This window comes from Lissotriton vulgaris, chromosome 2_1 (assembly GCF_964263255.1).
Source record: "Lissotriton vulgaris chromosome 2_1, aLisVul1.2, whole genome shotgun sequence".
In the NCBI taxonomy this organism is placed as follows: Eukaryota; Metazoa; Chordata; class Amphibia; order Caudata; family Salamandridae; genus Lissotriton; species Lissotriton vulgaris.
In genome coordinates this window covers 626,428,497-626,444,817 of record NC_141687.1, presented here as the reverse complement: position 1 = coordinate 626,444,817, position 16,321 = coordinate 626,428,497, and the positions used below count along the sequence as shown (strand labels likewise).

The 16,321-nt window shown below is 45.7% G+C and overlaps 1 protein-coding gene across 1 annotated transcript in view; it reads left to right on the top strand.

The window, feature by feature from the left end:
* The window catches only part of PPIE (peptidylprolyl isomerase E), a 189,830-nt gene extending 185,201 nt beyond the window's left edge, over nucleotides 1-4,629 (top strand). Inside the window, exons 9-10 of the mRNA XM_086955749.1 lie at nucleotides 3,555-3,697; nucleotides 4,255-4,629. Of these exons, the coding sequence (XP_086811875.1) occupies nucleotides 3,555-3,697; nucleotides 4,255-4,323 (212 nt within the window). The 3' untranslated portion in view covers nucleotides 4,324-4,629. The remainder of the gene's footprint in view (nucleotides 1-3,554; nucleotides 3,698-4,254) is intronic.
* The last annotated feature ends 11,692 nt before the right edge of the window (nucleotides 4,630-16,321 follow it).

Below are 16,321 nucleotides of genomic sequence, written 5' to 3'. Positions count from 1 at the left end.
CTCCTGGGCTTGAGCATCTGTCCTCCATTCAGGCTGCACCCCTGGGAGGATCTGTTGTTGCAGAAATATTATTATTGAAGCTTATAGCTTAAGCTTACAGCAATAGGGCAGGGTCCTCACCCAGGCCTTTGCAGTCTCCACCTTCATGCATGGAGATTGAGTGGCGATAGCGGAACATCTTTGACCTTTTTGTGGAAGAAGTTTATGTCATTTTGGCAGGCATGTGTCCCTCGACAAAAACTGTATATGCCTGTAAGAACAAATGTGTAGTTTGGTGGAGCACATGTCTGATTGACTCCCTCCAGGCCACGTTATCTGTTTTGTTTGGTCATTCCTCTAAGAAGGAGGAGAGACTCCATCGCATTGGACCCATAACCGGGCTGAGCTTTTACATCGATCATACCAGAGAACCAGGGAGAGGATGTGTCCTAACGGCTAGGGCGGTCAACCTCAAATCTGGGAACCAGGTTCGAGTCTCAGCAACGACGCTCAACATCCTGTGATTCTGGGCAAATCGCTTAATCTTCCTGTGCCTTACAAAAATTAATGTGTCCATGTAACGCAACTGGTGCGCATGTAAAGCGCTCTGATACCTTCGGGTCGAGTTTGCGCTATATAAAACTCCGGGGAAAAAAAACCTGAGTGGACGATCAACTCTTTATGACGTTTGCTGCAATTGGAGTAAAAAAAAGCAAGGCTGTACAGAAACAGACCATCTCCTGTCTAGATCGTGTTCTGCATCAAGATCTGCTCAGCATTGGCCAAAAAAGTGGCTTCCAGAAGGACTGTGAGCTTATTCCACCAGAGTCAAGACTGCTACCACTGCGCTATCACATGGAGTTCCTGCCCATGACATCAGATAGGAAGCTACGTGGGCGTCACTCCATATATTCAATGAATCGCTACTGTCTAAACAGCAAGATTCTCCAAGAGGGGCATTTCGCCCCCGCACGATCCTATAGGACTTTTTGGTTTGAGCTAATTCCCAGACCCACCTCCTATTAGATGCTGCTCTGTTATTTCTTCAAAAGGTGAGGAATCTGCATTTAGAAGTCACTATTGAAAGAACAAGTTACATACCTTTGGTAATTTCTCTTTCTGATAGACTCTACCTAACCACAGATTCATCACCGCCCCTCCCACTCTCGTCATTCTGTGAGTCTGGCTCTTTTGATAAATAAGATCCCAAGTCCAGGAATATGGACAATAGTTAAAGCCAATGTGCTGTTTGGGACCTATGTCCTAGAAAAAGTATTTCTATCTTAAATTAGACCCCAAAATTACAAAAATCTATTGAGGGGAACCGGCAAAATGGTTTTTCAAAGGTAAATAAATTACTTGAACTTTAATCTTTTGGATGCATGAACTGATTGCATGCAGATAATGGCCAAAGGGCTAAATCGCCTATTGTAATTTGTAACTGAGTTTTGTATCGCGCCAACTCACCGACAGGTCTCAAAGCGCTTCTGACATAGTACAGCATCCTCTTGGACTAGCCACTGCAGGTAGGGGCCATCTACAGGGACCATTCAGGTCCCAGTGGACAGTTTAACAGTCCTAGTCAGCAGTCTTCTACTTTAAAGCGGGCCAACCAAGAAGTGGTCCTGATGCTGGGGATGAAGGATGCTGAGGTGCCGAAATAGCGGAAGAGACAGTGAAGCCACCCTGCTGTCCACGAAGTCCAGGCGGGTCATCTCTGGCCTCAGGACTCCATTTCCATGTTGCAGCCTGGGAGTCCAGTGCATACTCAGTTGCCTCTGGTCAGCTGGTCTTCCAGTTGGAGCAAGTTCAGCGATCGCTTACAGGTAAGCAAATCCTTTGTCTTTGGGGGACCAGTGTCCACTTTGGCTATAGATCCCACAAGCTTGGGGACATCTCTGGGAGGTCCAGACTTGGTCGTCCACTTCTTCTATCCTGGCACAAGTGGAACTCTTTTATCGAGTCGGCACAGTCCTCTTTGCAGGCCTTTTGGGTGCAGCGTCTCCCAGGGAGTAGCAGGGCGGTCCTGCTTCTGTTTCTTCCAGTCCAGTAGTGATCTGAGGGCTATGGGTCTGGGGTGTCACTTTTATGCCATCTTCTCTTTTGTGGTAGAAGAGGACTCGCTAGACAGTGGGACAGTGGTTCCCATACGGCAACCCTTTCCATCATTTCCTGGGAATTTGGCCACCAAACAGTCCCACGATACCTCTCTCTACTCTAAACCAAGATGTCACAAGCCTGAACAGGCCTGTGGGCAGGCAAAGGTCTGATCGCCATTTCCATCCCTGAGGCAATAGCCTCTTTGAAGCTGGCCTACACCCGTAGTCATCGTGCTGGAGGAGGTCACACCTCTCCCTTCAGCAATTCTCTTTGTTCACTGTTCTTGGAGCGCTTCACACTTCCTAACGGGGGTGAGGCAGCATGATGTATCTGATGACAACTGCTGTATATTGTCTGGAAAGGCTCCCAGAGGTTTGGGCAACAAAGTGGGGATTTTTTAGACTCTCCTTTCTTCTAAAAGTTACCTTAAATCCCGTCTTAGCAATGAAGTTGTTTTAAACTAACGAATAATTTGATACAGTGGAGTCTAACTTCGGTGGACCCAAATGGAATTTAGCACAGTAGCTAGTGAAACTCCAAGTTAGCCCATGGTTCCACCGGCCTTGCTGCTGTGAAAATGGCAATTTTGTATTCTCATGATCAGTGCATGTTAAACACAAAGGGAGCCTGCCCTTCTTGTTAATATTAAGCACACTGCCTGGTGGGCTATAGAGGCCTTCCCTATGGGTGGATACTGATATATTAAGAAGGAAGGTTTCCACCTGGCAACTGGGTATATGTTACCAGGTCGGGTTGGCAGGTTTAAGGCTGCCAAACGAGGCTGCAGTGGCAGACCTGGAGTCACATTTTCATCTTGTTCCAGTAGTGGTGGCACAATTAAGTGCTGCTGTCCACTGGTGACATTTAACTTATGAGACATGGGTACCTCTGGTACCATATACTGAGGACCTAAAATAACTTAAATTAGCCAATCCAGTATCAGCCGATTGTGCATGTACTTGGGAGGTCAGAGCAGGGAGAGGATGTGGCGCAGCGGGTAGAGCTGCCGACTCGGGGGGCTGGGGATCCCGGTTCAAGTCTCTGCATCAGTGCACCATCCTGCGATTCTGGGCCAATCACCTAATCTCTCTGTGACAGCGCCTGAATACCCTTAGGGTTGATAATCTGTGCTATATAAATGTACTAACTTAACATGCAGTGGAGCCTGGACAGCAGGTCCAGCGTGCTGCAGTTGGCAAGAAAATGCAGAATCAGTAAAAAATATGATGGACGGTTGGGCGATAATACAAAATCGAGGTCTTTTCCTACACTCACCCATGATTATCTGTGATTGCCTGTCTTTCCCAGTATGAAGAGATCATCCATAGGGTTGTACAACCCGTAACCCCTGTGTTTGGCGCATGATTGGTTGTTGTGAGCTCACTAACGTGAAGCAAGTTGAGCCTTAGTTTCTATGTTAAATGGCACTGTTTTGCTGTGAAAGATTTTAATATATTGTGTTTCCATTCCCCTAGGGGAGCTTTCAATGGCAAATTCTGGACCAAACACCAATGGTTCCCAATTCTTCATTACCTGTGATAAAACAGACTGGCTGGATGGCAAACATGTGGTCTTCGGAGAAGTCATGGAGGGAATGGACATTGTGAAGCAGATGGAGGTAATTTTAGAGTAAATTCGACCTTCGATCTAAACAGTGTTCAAACACCACTCTTGTGGCACTGCAGCAGCTTACATATAGATAAAAGCATAACTTCTTCCTCGTCGTACCACACTTTTGCCTGAATGTAATGTTCTTCTATGCAGTTGAAACACACTGCTCTTCAGTGTAGTTTGTCTATTGAGCTTAAAGCAACCACTTTTGAGACATGGCACACTGATCTTAGAAATTGTCACTCTTACGAATTGTCCCTGTAGAAAAAGGTGCTCACACGCAGTCTGGTTAATGTGAAGTACTCCAAGCCTACTTTACTTTCAGCAGTCAGTGTATATGGTTCCTATTCTTTTACCTGCATATCTTATATTGGTCTTCTACCTTCTCTAGAACTTGGATTCCTACTTTACAATCTGCAATGCTTGGTTCGTTTTCTCCCATTTGATAACTTGGCTTTATTTGATCCCATCTAAGAAGTTTTTGTTAATTTTCTCCTGTTAGCAGAGCTTGGGTTGTTTGTCTTCCAATCCAAAAAGATTAATGAGCCTTTTCCCACTTTTTAGGCACAAGGAAGCAAGGATGGTAAACCGAAGCAAAAAGTGATCATCTCCGATTGTGGCGAGTATGTGTGAGGAGCCTCTAATACCTCGTATTGCAAGCTTCATGGAATGTAATTATACCATAAGTACCCCCATTGTGCACGGGGGAAGGACACGCTACTCTGAGGATGGTAGACAAAGTGTTCCAGCACCTACCCTAAATTCTTTAAAAGGGCTCCGATCTCCTGCGAGTAGGTGGATGAAAAAACCCTGACTCCCAAAGTTAAAACCAAGGAGACACTGCTGTGGGACCAGACATTGTAATGCCCTGAGAGCAGAGTTCTGGCTATTCTGTATATATTTATGTACAATTTTATTGGGAATAAATATTATTTTTCATATGTTGTGATTTTATGCTTTGTTGCCCAAAAGAGAGATGCTGTAACACACCTGGCAGTTCTTCTCACCTTGGACTGATCCCATTGCGGTTGCATGGAGAGTTCTCGCATCTAAAACAATGAGTGATGGTTTAGAGGGCTGCTGCATCTCAGCCTCATCTGATTGTTCAAAGAGCTTTCCTGAATAAGGCACCCATGTGGTTCAGTGCAATGCTCCACCTCTTCAAACTGTCCGATTAAACAGTGAACCTCTTCACCTCTAACCTTTTGTTATTTGCTTTCCCAACTCAGACCCTGTGATTGTGAGAGTAGCCCTTCCACCTCAACTACCTGTGTGACTTAGTTCTCCCACCCCTGAACCCTGTATGATTGTGCTGAGCTTTTCTACCCAAAAACTTTGTGACTGTATGTGTGCACTTTTCATGGCTGACCCTTCTCTGAATGTTTTTAGTTATTCCATCTCGGGTTGTTTGATTTGTGGATGATCTGACCAGCATCCTGCCCTTTGAGTATTTGGGGAGTTTTCCCACTTCCACTGTATGTGTACGAGACCCGCTTTAGGGACGCATGGCAGAAACTTGCTGTAGGTCAGATGCTTAAATTAAATAGCTAGTAGCGGTACATTCTGCTTCACGACACATTGCTGTAAGCATTTTGCTGTGATCTTGTTTTATGCAAATCAACACATTATTGTGTTGGAATGGAAATCACTTGTTCGAAGCAGCAGCGAAATCAAATCCTCCTTCCCCCATGTAATCCCCGCTCCATTAATTTGCACTTCCGAAATCTAGGTGCATCACTTTAAGACGTCCTCAATGGCTAGTAAGTAGATTAAATGCGGCTAGAAGCAAACCCCTGGAACTGTTGCCAATTCCAGAAACAGTCCGCATATTGACGGTAATTGCTTGATGTTTTGATTAAGATACTGTCAGGTAACATGCAGAATAGCCGTTTTCAGAGCAGGCTGTTTTATGGACACCCCAATATCAAGTTCACAAGTGAGCAATGAGGACGGCGGGAAGCTTCCGGAGTCTACCAACTCGACTCGGTTGGGGACTGCGATTGTTTACATGTTTTTGCCCGTGGAGGGAAAGGTTGCGGGTGATTTGCCGTTCTGTACGTTATTGGCACCATCGATTGGGAGAGCATTTCCTGCCTGTAACGGCAAGCAGGAGAAGTCTTTTAAAACCAGCGCGGCTGTGAAAGTGAAAGCGACCGCACTAATTGTAAACATGATCCACAACAGATGGCACCCTGCGCGCCGCTGCTCGTTCACGCAAGATGGAGTCCTTGGGAGTAAACATTTACTGAAAAAGGTGGGGCATGCACCCGCGTTTGGCCAATTGCGTGCTTTCATTTTTGAAAGCCACACGCAAAGGCAAATACAATGTGTGGAAAATCTTAATCCCCATGCACAAGCTTACTGAAAGACTGGATTAATTCCAAGAGGCCCTCTCTTAGAGAAGCGCATGCACGCTGCACTAGGCTCAACCTAAAAACTTCACATTAATGCTCTCGAGTGCCACCAGGTGGGGACATGCAGTCAGTGCGCTGGCTCCGAAAAACCTGCTTATACTGATATCATTAACCAATGCCCTAATAAGATGGCACACTGCCATCAATCAGTTTTTCTACTTAAGCACCTGTGTGATATGAATCTGGAGCTTTTCTTTGTTTTGATGACCTGCTAACCAAATTCTTCTTTTAGCAGTGTATCGTTGTTGCTATTATATCCTCTCCCTAGGTGTCAGAGTTGAAATTCTGTAAGACATTAGTTTGTGGGGTCAAACATGACCCCCAAGTCTTGTAATAATTGTACTTCAGGGCACTTAGTCAGCTGAAGGCCAAGCAGGTTGTGTCCAAGGCCCACCGGGATGCACTTTGCTGCCTTTCTTTATCGACCATAGGTAATGTGAGAAGTTGGCCTGGTATATGATGTCCACTATTCTAGTGGGCACCCTGTATCAGTCGAAACAACCCTTATGGTGATGGTTGTAAAGTCAACCTTATAGACCAGCTATCCTAGTGGTAGCATGGACAAAGCAGTCTTAGGCTAAAACTTCAGAGAGCATGTGAAGCCAGCTGTTTTATCAATAATAATCCCTTGAATATCAAATTAAAGGACACCACACAAGGTATATATCAAATATATATGTATTTATCACTAACACAACCCCTCTGCACTCTTTATGAGGTCAGAGTTCGAGATACAACACAAGTTACTCAATAAGCATACTATAAGTTGCACAAATACAATTCTGCCCTAGGGGCCTCACGAACCATATACTAAGTAAGTGGTATAAGAACCACTTCAGGAAAGGTGAATAGGCTTAGGGCCTAGAGAACCGCTGGGGCTACACTGGAAAACCAACGGTTTGGAAGTAGGAGTCCCACAGGATGCGTGTGCAGTGTCTAAACACACACGCGAGTTACCATAGAGTTATAATGGGAAGGTGCAAGTTACAAAGTAGCAGATTTCGGACACTTCCGGATGGACTACGGGAAAGCCCTGTATAACTAGGGCACTCGGATAGTTAATACCCACGGGAGCACCGGAGTACTCTAGTCACCTCACCCAGGGAAGCCGGGTGCATGGTTGTTCTTTCGTGTCGGGTTTTGTCGCTGAATCCTATGGAGAGCTGCAAGAAAGTGCTGCAGGCGACCAGGAGGAAAATGTCCGGGTTGATCGAAGTCGAGAAGAACCTGAAATCAGAGGGGACAGAGTCTGGGTCACTAGCCAGTGACCAGGAAGGAACCAGGCGATGTCGAGATGCAATCAGGTGAACATGTGAAGCTTGTCTCCGCAGCCACGAGGTCCAGGAGGCGTCGACGACAACCAGGAGCTGGAGTCGAGCTGTCCCACGACGGATCTAGCTGTTGGCGATGTCAGTATCCGGATTGGACCCAACAAACCTTGGCAAATGCAATCCACGCAGGATTGGAAGATTGGCTTCTGTTCAGACCAGCGGGGTCTGGGGAGCTTCTCCTTTGCAGGGAAGCTGGAGCAACCAGGCAAGCAGTGTTGATTCAAAGATTCGTCTTTGTAGGGCTCACTAGCCAACGGGCTAGCAACCGGGAAGACGCGTCGAGCTGAAATGCAGGAACGGGCCCCACACGGCACTCGTGGAGTATCGAGGGCTGAGCTTTGGTACAAATGCTGCTCGGGTCTGGGGCTTCTCAAACCCCAATGCACAACTTCGAGGGTACCTCTGAAGCTGCACGGTTAGCAAAAAGCAAGTAGTCCAGGATGTCCGGTCCCATGTCTCTCGTGTCCGCCACGGGTCTCAGCTTTCCTGTGGATGTGGATCGGAGTCGGAGAAGTCTGGAAGTCCAGTTCCTGAGTCGCTGAGTCTTCAGGTTCTGGCGGGGGCGTCGACAAAGCAAACCGGCAAGTTACTGATGGTGCCTGTTTGCACATGGTGGTCACTCCTTGACCACAAGGGAGATGTCTTCAGTCTTCCAGTGGAAATGGAACGTCGAAGGTCCAAGAGTTCGTTTCAGAGTTTCTTTCCAGGATAATCTAATGTCTCTAGACACAGCTCCTAACTTTATACCAAACTAAGGGGCTGGATTACCTGCTAGGTCCCTCCTATGGGTGGAACCTGAGAAGGGGGTGGTTACACCCCTTTCTCTTTGTTCAGTTTCGCACCAGGGCTGGAGTGCCCCAGCAACTGGTTTGAACCGGGCTATGCATGGAGTGCCTTGTGTGCCCCAGGCAGTGTCTGGAAAAGCCTATTTCCATTGAACCCACCCTGCCCCAATCCACTACAAGCTGTCCGAGGAGATGCTAGCACCCTGGACAGGAAACCTATTGTCCAGGCCTCCCCTGCCGGAGTTTCGTCCAGCAGCAGGAGGTCAGATTCGTGTCTGTGACAGCAGCATCCATTTTATGATGCTGAGGCTCTGTTGAACTTTAACCGGGTAAAGCAGTAACTACATGTTTTCTCCCTCTAGAAGGGTGGAATGCTACCCCCTCCACCACGACTGGTGGGGGGGGGTGTAGTATTCCAAAGTGTTTGACACCTTACACAACATGTTTTGATAAAGCCAAACCAAAGTTAGCATTAACCGTGAGGATTATAATGCACTTAAGAGTATATGGCATGGCTATATCATAGAACAGCTATAAGGACATGTTTCCGAAAGCTGCAGACAGGCTCAGCTCATGCTAGAGCACCATCTCACATAAAACCACGCACTCTGCCTTCAGGATTGTCAAGGCCTGCCATAGGAGTGACTTATAGGTGTATATGTGTCTATATATATATATGGGTAGATGTAGGAATACTATATCTAAGCAAGGGGTGATTACACCACCTTGCCCAAGCTGAGTGTTCAGCCTGTGGTGTCAGTTTCGATGGCCAGCCAGGGGTGGCATAATTCATGCTGCATGGAGGCCTTGGATGCACCTATGCCCTGGGTACCTATGGCACACTATACAGGGGCTCACAAGGTTACCCAATATCCAATTAGATATGTACCTAAAGTACATGGAGTCCATTTTACAGAGAGAGCAGATAGCCTCGGGCCCTGAATAGCAGGACCCCAGGCCAACTAAGTGAAAAACCAGCTAAACACTTGGCAAAAAGTTGGGGTAACCATATAGTCAGATATCCACCTTCCTACAGGTAGGTCTTCTAATTGGGTGTGCTTTCTTGAGAGTTTCTCCTGCCACACAAAATGTAACAATTATTGAAAGGACAGATCTTCCTCTTAATCTGAAAAGTGTTCCAGTTATCAGGAAAGTGCGGATGGTCTGTGACATTGTACCTCAAGTCAGGAATCTACTTTAGTTTTGGAACCAGTTGTTGAGAGCCTGCATCGAGAATTCCTCTAGTTGTTCACCAATGCCACGCAGATTTCAGTCTTTAAGCAAGCGATGGTTGATACCTTCAGCGTATCTCTTGTGCCCTGGTGTCAGGAACCTCAGCATCAGCAGCTTCCACTGGGATGCCAGTTGACCATGTATGGCTCTGGCACTAGCTTGCAAGCTTCCAGCCAGCCCCATTCTGGATCATGGTATTCACATATGGGCCCCTTGATGGAACAGTCTTCAGTGCCAGAAGTATAGTCATCACTTCTGCCTCTTTTGGTGCCATCAATTTGTTTTTATTTAAAGAACAGATTATTTAAATAACTTTTGGCTACAGTACCTTCCAAGGGGCAATAATTTGCCCGCTTGGATGAACCTTTTAGTTTGGATTCTGATGCTTTCTCAATGACTGCAATGTGGTTTACTTGCAGAGATGACGATGACTGAAGCAGACAATTTGTTACATCAATTGGTGATGTTGGTCTGTTTTTGGAACTACAAAATGTGTTATCCCTTCCTTTGGCCCAAGCACCCCGCATTTATTTATTTAATGAGTTTTATATAGTGCTGGCTAGACCCGAAGGTATCGGAGTGCTTTACATAAGGATCCAGAAAGTTGCAAAATTACATCCGTTACAAGTTACCAGTAAAAACATTTGAGTAGCATAGAGGACGAGGTTCATGGAGTGAAGAAAGGTAAGGAGGAAGGGAAAAGGAGTAGGGGGAGATACGTCAGAGAGACGAAGGGAAAGTATGTCCAAGGTCCGGCTGGGTAGGTGAGGGCCAAGGGGGAAGTAAATAGCCCAACTCCTCAATAGCTATCAGGTAGCTCCACCGGGCATCAGCCAAATAGCTAAGTCTCCACAGGAGAACATTAAAGAAGACAAGAAGAAAGGAGCATAGAGGGAGAAGGGGGAGGGCTGAAGGGGTCGGACGGGGGTATGACGGAGAGACTAAGGAAAGTCTGCCCAAAGTACGTCTGGGTACCTGACAGCCGAGGGGGGAGTCCACAGCCCATCTCCTCTTTAGCCATCAGGTAGCTCCACCGGGCATCAGTCAAATAGCTAAGTTACCCCTTTCTCCCAATGATTAGGTTAGCTAATTTGCCTCTGTGGTTAAAAAAGCTAATGAGATGCTGGAGTTGCCATTTCCTGCCTATCAGTTGAGATTCTTTTTTTGACTGAAATACTGCAATCCCAGTTGTCCTTTTCGGAGCTGCTTCCAGGGCGATAGTCCACCAGCAGCAACATTTTATTCACCGACGACCAGCTCAACACTTGATTACACGTTTGTGACTCTGTCTTTGTTCCATAAAATCTCCTCCTTTCATCGAGTGATCATCTCCCACAAGAAGTCACTTTTAAAGTTTTGCGTATGGCCAGGTCTAAACTGGGGTGGCATGGTGAACAAAGGAATGATGGATTTAACCTAGATCTCTTGACTCGGGGTGAATGTTTTGATTTGTTCTGCATTCCGTCCATCATTTGTGTGTCCTTTGCTTTCTCGCCCTAAGTGTGCCAGGTATGCCCAAACGTGGGTCGTGGGCTCACTGTGCCACTGGAATCAAGCTATCCTGGTTGAAGAGGGGTGAAACCGTTCCTAGGATGCGTGTTTCCAGTCCAGGGAGGACCTGGCTTGGCAGTTCAAGCTGGACTGTTCCCATGAGGCACAGGTTCAAGACTGATTTGCATATGGCCAGGTCTAAACTGGGGTGGCATGGTGAGCAAAAGAATGATGGATTTATCCCAGATCTCTTGACTGGGGGTGAATGTTTTGATTTGTCCTGCATTCCGTCCATCAATTGTGTTTTACTTCTAAAGTCACAGCCTCTCCTAGAAAAGGTCTATAATTTCGCCCTTCTACAAGCAAGATGACGAGCAACAATCAAAACTAGAGCCTGGTAGCCCTTATTGACAATGATGAGAGCGGATCAAAGTCAGACAAAAGTGTTAAATATGTTCTGTGGTGGGCACAGCTAATGGCTGTCTTGATGCAGTGGCAACATTTATGTCTTTGCCGAACTAACTGTTCATCTTCTAGTCACAATTAGTGCTTCTTTTGTGTTGCCCAGTGAAACCTGAATCTAGTGTTGTGTTTGTAATGACTGCACCTTCGAGATGCTCCACAGTTTTTCTTTAGACTTTTGAAGACTGTTTCTAGACGTCATTATTTTTGCTAGGAGGGTCGATAATTATCATACGTTGCTGATCCGACCTTTCATTTGTAACTTTTCTCAAGACAAATTGATTTTGAAAATCCACCCGCTTTTTCTGTAAAATGTAGATTTCCCATTCATATGTACTGTTCATCACTTTGTTGGTGTTTTTCCCCTCCATCTCGGCCCCTCTGAGGAGTGGTTGCTACAACTCTACAGCAGGAGAGAACTAAGCTTTTGACTCATTACCTGTGTGATTAAGTAGGGTTTGCGAGGCACAAAAAGTTGAAAAGAAATTCACAGATGACTGGTTCAAGATGTGTCGGGCTTTCTAATGATCTGTGTTATGCTTTTAGCAAGACAAGATCATTTAAAAAGTATTATGCATACAAAGGAAGTTGTCCTTGCTCTACTCAAAAGGATCATACGTGTGGAATGATGCCCATTTTGCTAGATCCCTCTTGTGCAATTTCCTGGCTTATTCTTTTTCCTTAGTCCCTGCACCAAGACAGTACTACTGCCAAGGGACCTGTTCAAAAGGTGAGAAGTATCTATCAGATGAATAAGTTACTTACCTTCAGTAACCCACTGTTCGAGGCATATGAGCTGTAGATCATATACTTGTGCATAGATCGCCATCTGGTGTTGGGCGTGGTTGTTTGCACTTTGTATCTGAAAGAGACAGGTTAGTGTTAGATTCCTTACCTTAGAATATCCCCAGGCGTCAGCAGTACCCTTGCGCGTCAGTAGGTGTCCTGATTGCTGGGATGACGTTGTGAGAGTACTTGTGACGCCGGAGGAGATACGTGATTTCCTCGTCGCCATGAGGAATCACTTCCCTCCGTCGAGGCCTGTCGGCGAGCCTTCCGGCCCTGCAGACCCGACTTGGGGCGCCGGCCCCGGCGCCGTCAGGTGCTTCGGCGCCATCGTCGACTTCGGTCCTGACGCCACATGTCTCCGTGGGATCCAGGCCTGGATCCCAGTCGACGCCAGTTGACCTCACGACTCCTCCTCTGGTGCCGACCCCGGTGGTGTCGCTCCCGGCCTCGGACGACGTCTGCCCCAGTTTCAGCCCCGGTCCGGGTCTGGCGTCGGAACGGCGCCGTCTCTGGCGTCGGAACGGCGCCGTCTCTGACGTCAATGGGAGAGGCCTTTGTAGTGTAGGTCCTAGTTTCCCACTAGGCCCTGCGCATTGGAATAACATAAACAGTAGTATCGACGTGGAACTGCGGATATTCCAGGCCTCCACTGACTATGCTAAACTTAATTGGGTTGTGTTACCAACTAGCTCAGCGGTCACTGGAAACTTTCTTCTCTGCATAGGAAGTGATCAGCTTCCCTGGCACAGACAAGAAGGGATTCAGTTTTCCAACAACCGTGCAACATGACAACTTTGCTCCTCAGATCAAGAGTCAATCTCTAGGGTCGTGTGAAACAATAGACATGTATTTCACTCAGTCAGTCTAGTGCAGTTTACTTTCACGAGATGTAGAGAATAGAGAGACGGGCGTTTGTCAATAAAGGGTTAACATTTATTGAACAGTCTTTCTTCTCGTACAAGAGAAATGTATTGTCACAATTGCAATAATTGTTATTATAAAAAGTACGTACAGTAAGATAAGTATTGCGAAATAGAACTGTAAAAGCATTGATATGGTTTCTTAGCCATACAATGGTTAAAAGTAATAAAACATATATACAGTCATATATACATTAGGCTAACATACTCAACTGGTGCTTCTAACTAAGCCTACCCCAGTGTGCCTGACCTAAGCCTAACACGTGAAAAGGGGAGTAAGTAAGTAGCTTTAAGTTAAGTTGGTTTTGCCAAGGTTTGTTTCAAGAATTCTCGTCTAAGGGTTTAGTCAACACCATACCTCTGAATAGAATGATGGAGGATTGGTATCTCCTTCAGGGGTCTCTCTCGATATCCCAGTCACCCGCGAGGGTAAACCGGAAGCGCCGGGACTGGATTTCTCTGCACGAGAAAGGCAGCGGCTTCTCTTCAGCGCGTCGAGGAAGGAGGGGGGACAGCGTCCGCGGGCAGCTGGAATCTGCTGGATGTCTTCGCAGAGGGACGGCTGTTCAGCTCCTTAAGCGTACTGCACCATAGTTCGCGCTTTAGCGGCGATAATGGTATCAGCAGCTTCACCACCACAGGATAGCAGGCTGCAGCAACAGAGTGCTAGATTTACCAACACGGGGTCTTGCAGCTCACTGCTCACAGCTTACAGCTCTCCTTGCTTAAGGCAACGTTGGTAATATTTATACCTGACAGGTGCCGGGTTTGACGCAAGTTTGCTGGACATAAGACGTCAATTAAAGATGTCACTAGGAAGTGATAGTTATCAGTTGCTCATTAGAGTTCCATTACTAATCAAAACATAGCAAGCGGGGATTTCCAGGTTTGCTGAGTTTTTATCTTGTTGAAGAACTCGGAGTGTTATCTAGGAATATCAGATAGTGACTGCTGCTCTGTCATTGCACTAATTGGTCGCAAAGGAAGTGGCAGAGAGAACTATGCTGGAATGTGGCTCTGTTCGTGTGAGGCCAGAGATGACTTTTCAGAAAATCGCACTTGAACGGTTATACCAATATAAGGAATAAATGGATTTATAGCCGAATAGGGGCATAAGGTCACAGTATCGATCAGGAACCTAGATAAACACGCAACACCCACTCCACGGGTTAATGTCCATCAAAATTACTAAAACTAAAGCAATTAGATGCATGTGTAACATTGCCCACCCCAAAATACATAAATGCATTCGAAATAGGCGTACTTGTAATACATGAAATTTAGGTACTGTACGTTTTTTAAAGCATATTAATCATTCAAGAATTATTGCATATGAAATCAATGAACGATTATGCAAAAGGAATTACACATGAAGTATCTCTGACAGAAGAAATGCGAGATAAATCATCACATAAAAATGCATTGTAATAACATGTGTGCTAGAGGCTGGTGTAGTATTGTTATGTCTCTAGATGTGTTTAGAAATAGAAGTGTGAAGCTTCTGTTCTCTAAGAATAGTTTTTACGTTAAGCAAAGAATTGTTCGTGCCAAAAAAGGTCAATATTAGAAAAATTGTCCAATTCAAAGAATTATTGCTTGAACGGGGAAAAATAGATTTCCAAAGCTTATTGCAGTTTTTGTTGATCAAAACTGAAGGCCGAATTCAGAGTTCATGGGAACACTGTGTGTCGGAAAGCTTCTAAAAGTTATTGTTTCTCTGTGGGTGAGAACATCGTATCAGACAGGCTCTCAAAGAATTGGTCTACAAATTCAGGTGATAGTTCAACCAAATTAGATAGCGCTGTAACTTGGCAGGTGTGAGAATGATTGCTGTCATCATATTCGGGAGCAGCAATGCTCACAGCTCGCTGTACCTGGGTGATGTTGCTTTTGTCACTCGCTCCACTGTTACCACTTGGCTGTAGTACAGGAGTCTCCACAAATGCCGTCATCAGGATTGGTAGCCGCTGGGGACAACACAATGCGTGAGCCGTTATTGGACTGAGCAAAGTATCGACGTCCATTGGTACTGCTGATGGAAGTGAAAGACAGATGTCCAACACGCATTCATCGCCGCAAAGCATACACCGTAGCACAGGTAAAATGCAATTTTGCCATATCGGTCTGAATGAAAGGAACCAGGTCATGTTTAGATCTCTCAGCCTGGCCAATCCAAGGACGTTAGTTATCCTGTCCCGGTAGCGCATTGCTAGGATTGTCTCTTCCATTCCCATGGGAGCTATGTCTGAGCCGAGGCTTGCCATAACGTAGCAGGAGGGTCAAAAATAGAATCCCTGCGACGAGTCCCAAAAATAATGGTATGCCGACAAAAACGGAGTGCACAAAATTAGGAAAGATTCCCAAAATTGCCTGGAAGGGTGTTAGCAGTCCCGTAAAGACTGTCTTAAATATGCCTGGGATGCTTGTTGCACTAGACATGTTAAGGAGTTGGCTGAACATTTCTACGAAATGCACGGGGCAATTTGTTGATAAAAGGTCATGAATTTCAGTAGCTGTCCTTGCAACTAGAAGATCATACGTCTCTTTAGATGACGTTATAGGCACTGTTGTCTGTAAAAGTACAGATTTAACTTTGCTTAATGTATCAATTCGTATAGAATAGAGATTCAGACGAGGCCAGATGGGAGTCACTATGTCTGGAGGCCCACTCGGGAACAATGCTTGCATACAACATTTGACCATGGACGTTACTTCTATTAGATAACTTTTCCCTGGCGTGAGGCCACAACATCTGTGATCCGTTCTAAGAATGTAACTCCCGTTTGTGAGTTGCATAAAGAAGGGCTCTATCTGAGTTGCAGGTGTGACTAGCTGGTGGCATGAAAGGTTGTTTGAATTTCCATCACATGCTCCGTGTAAATTAATACCCTGACACAAAAGTATACCACTTAGTGAATGTTTACAGTTCTCACCACTAAGAAATACATTTTTGTCGCTGTCACTATAGCAAGAATGAGTGTATGGTAATTTCCATTCGGATTTTACATATCCTTTACCTAATTGTTCATACTGGCCAGCAGGTATGTACTCAAGGCACTTTTTAAATCGGAAAGTTGTTATCGGAATTGTGATAATTCCGTGTATTATCCATTCAATGACAGGACTCTCTGACATTGTCAATGGTAATCTCTCGAGTTTTTCGATGCTCAGGATTGTATAGTCTGCTCCTTTCTGTGCCAAACTGA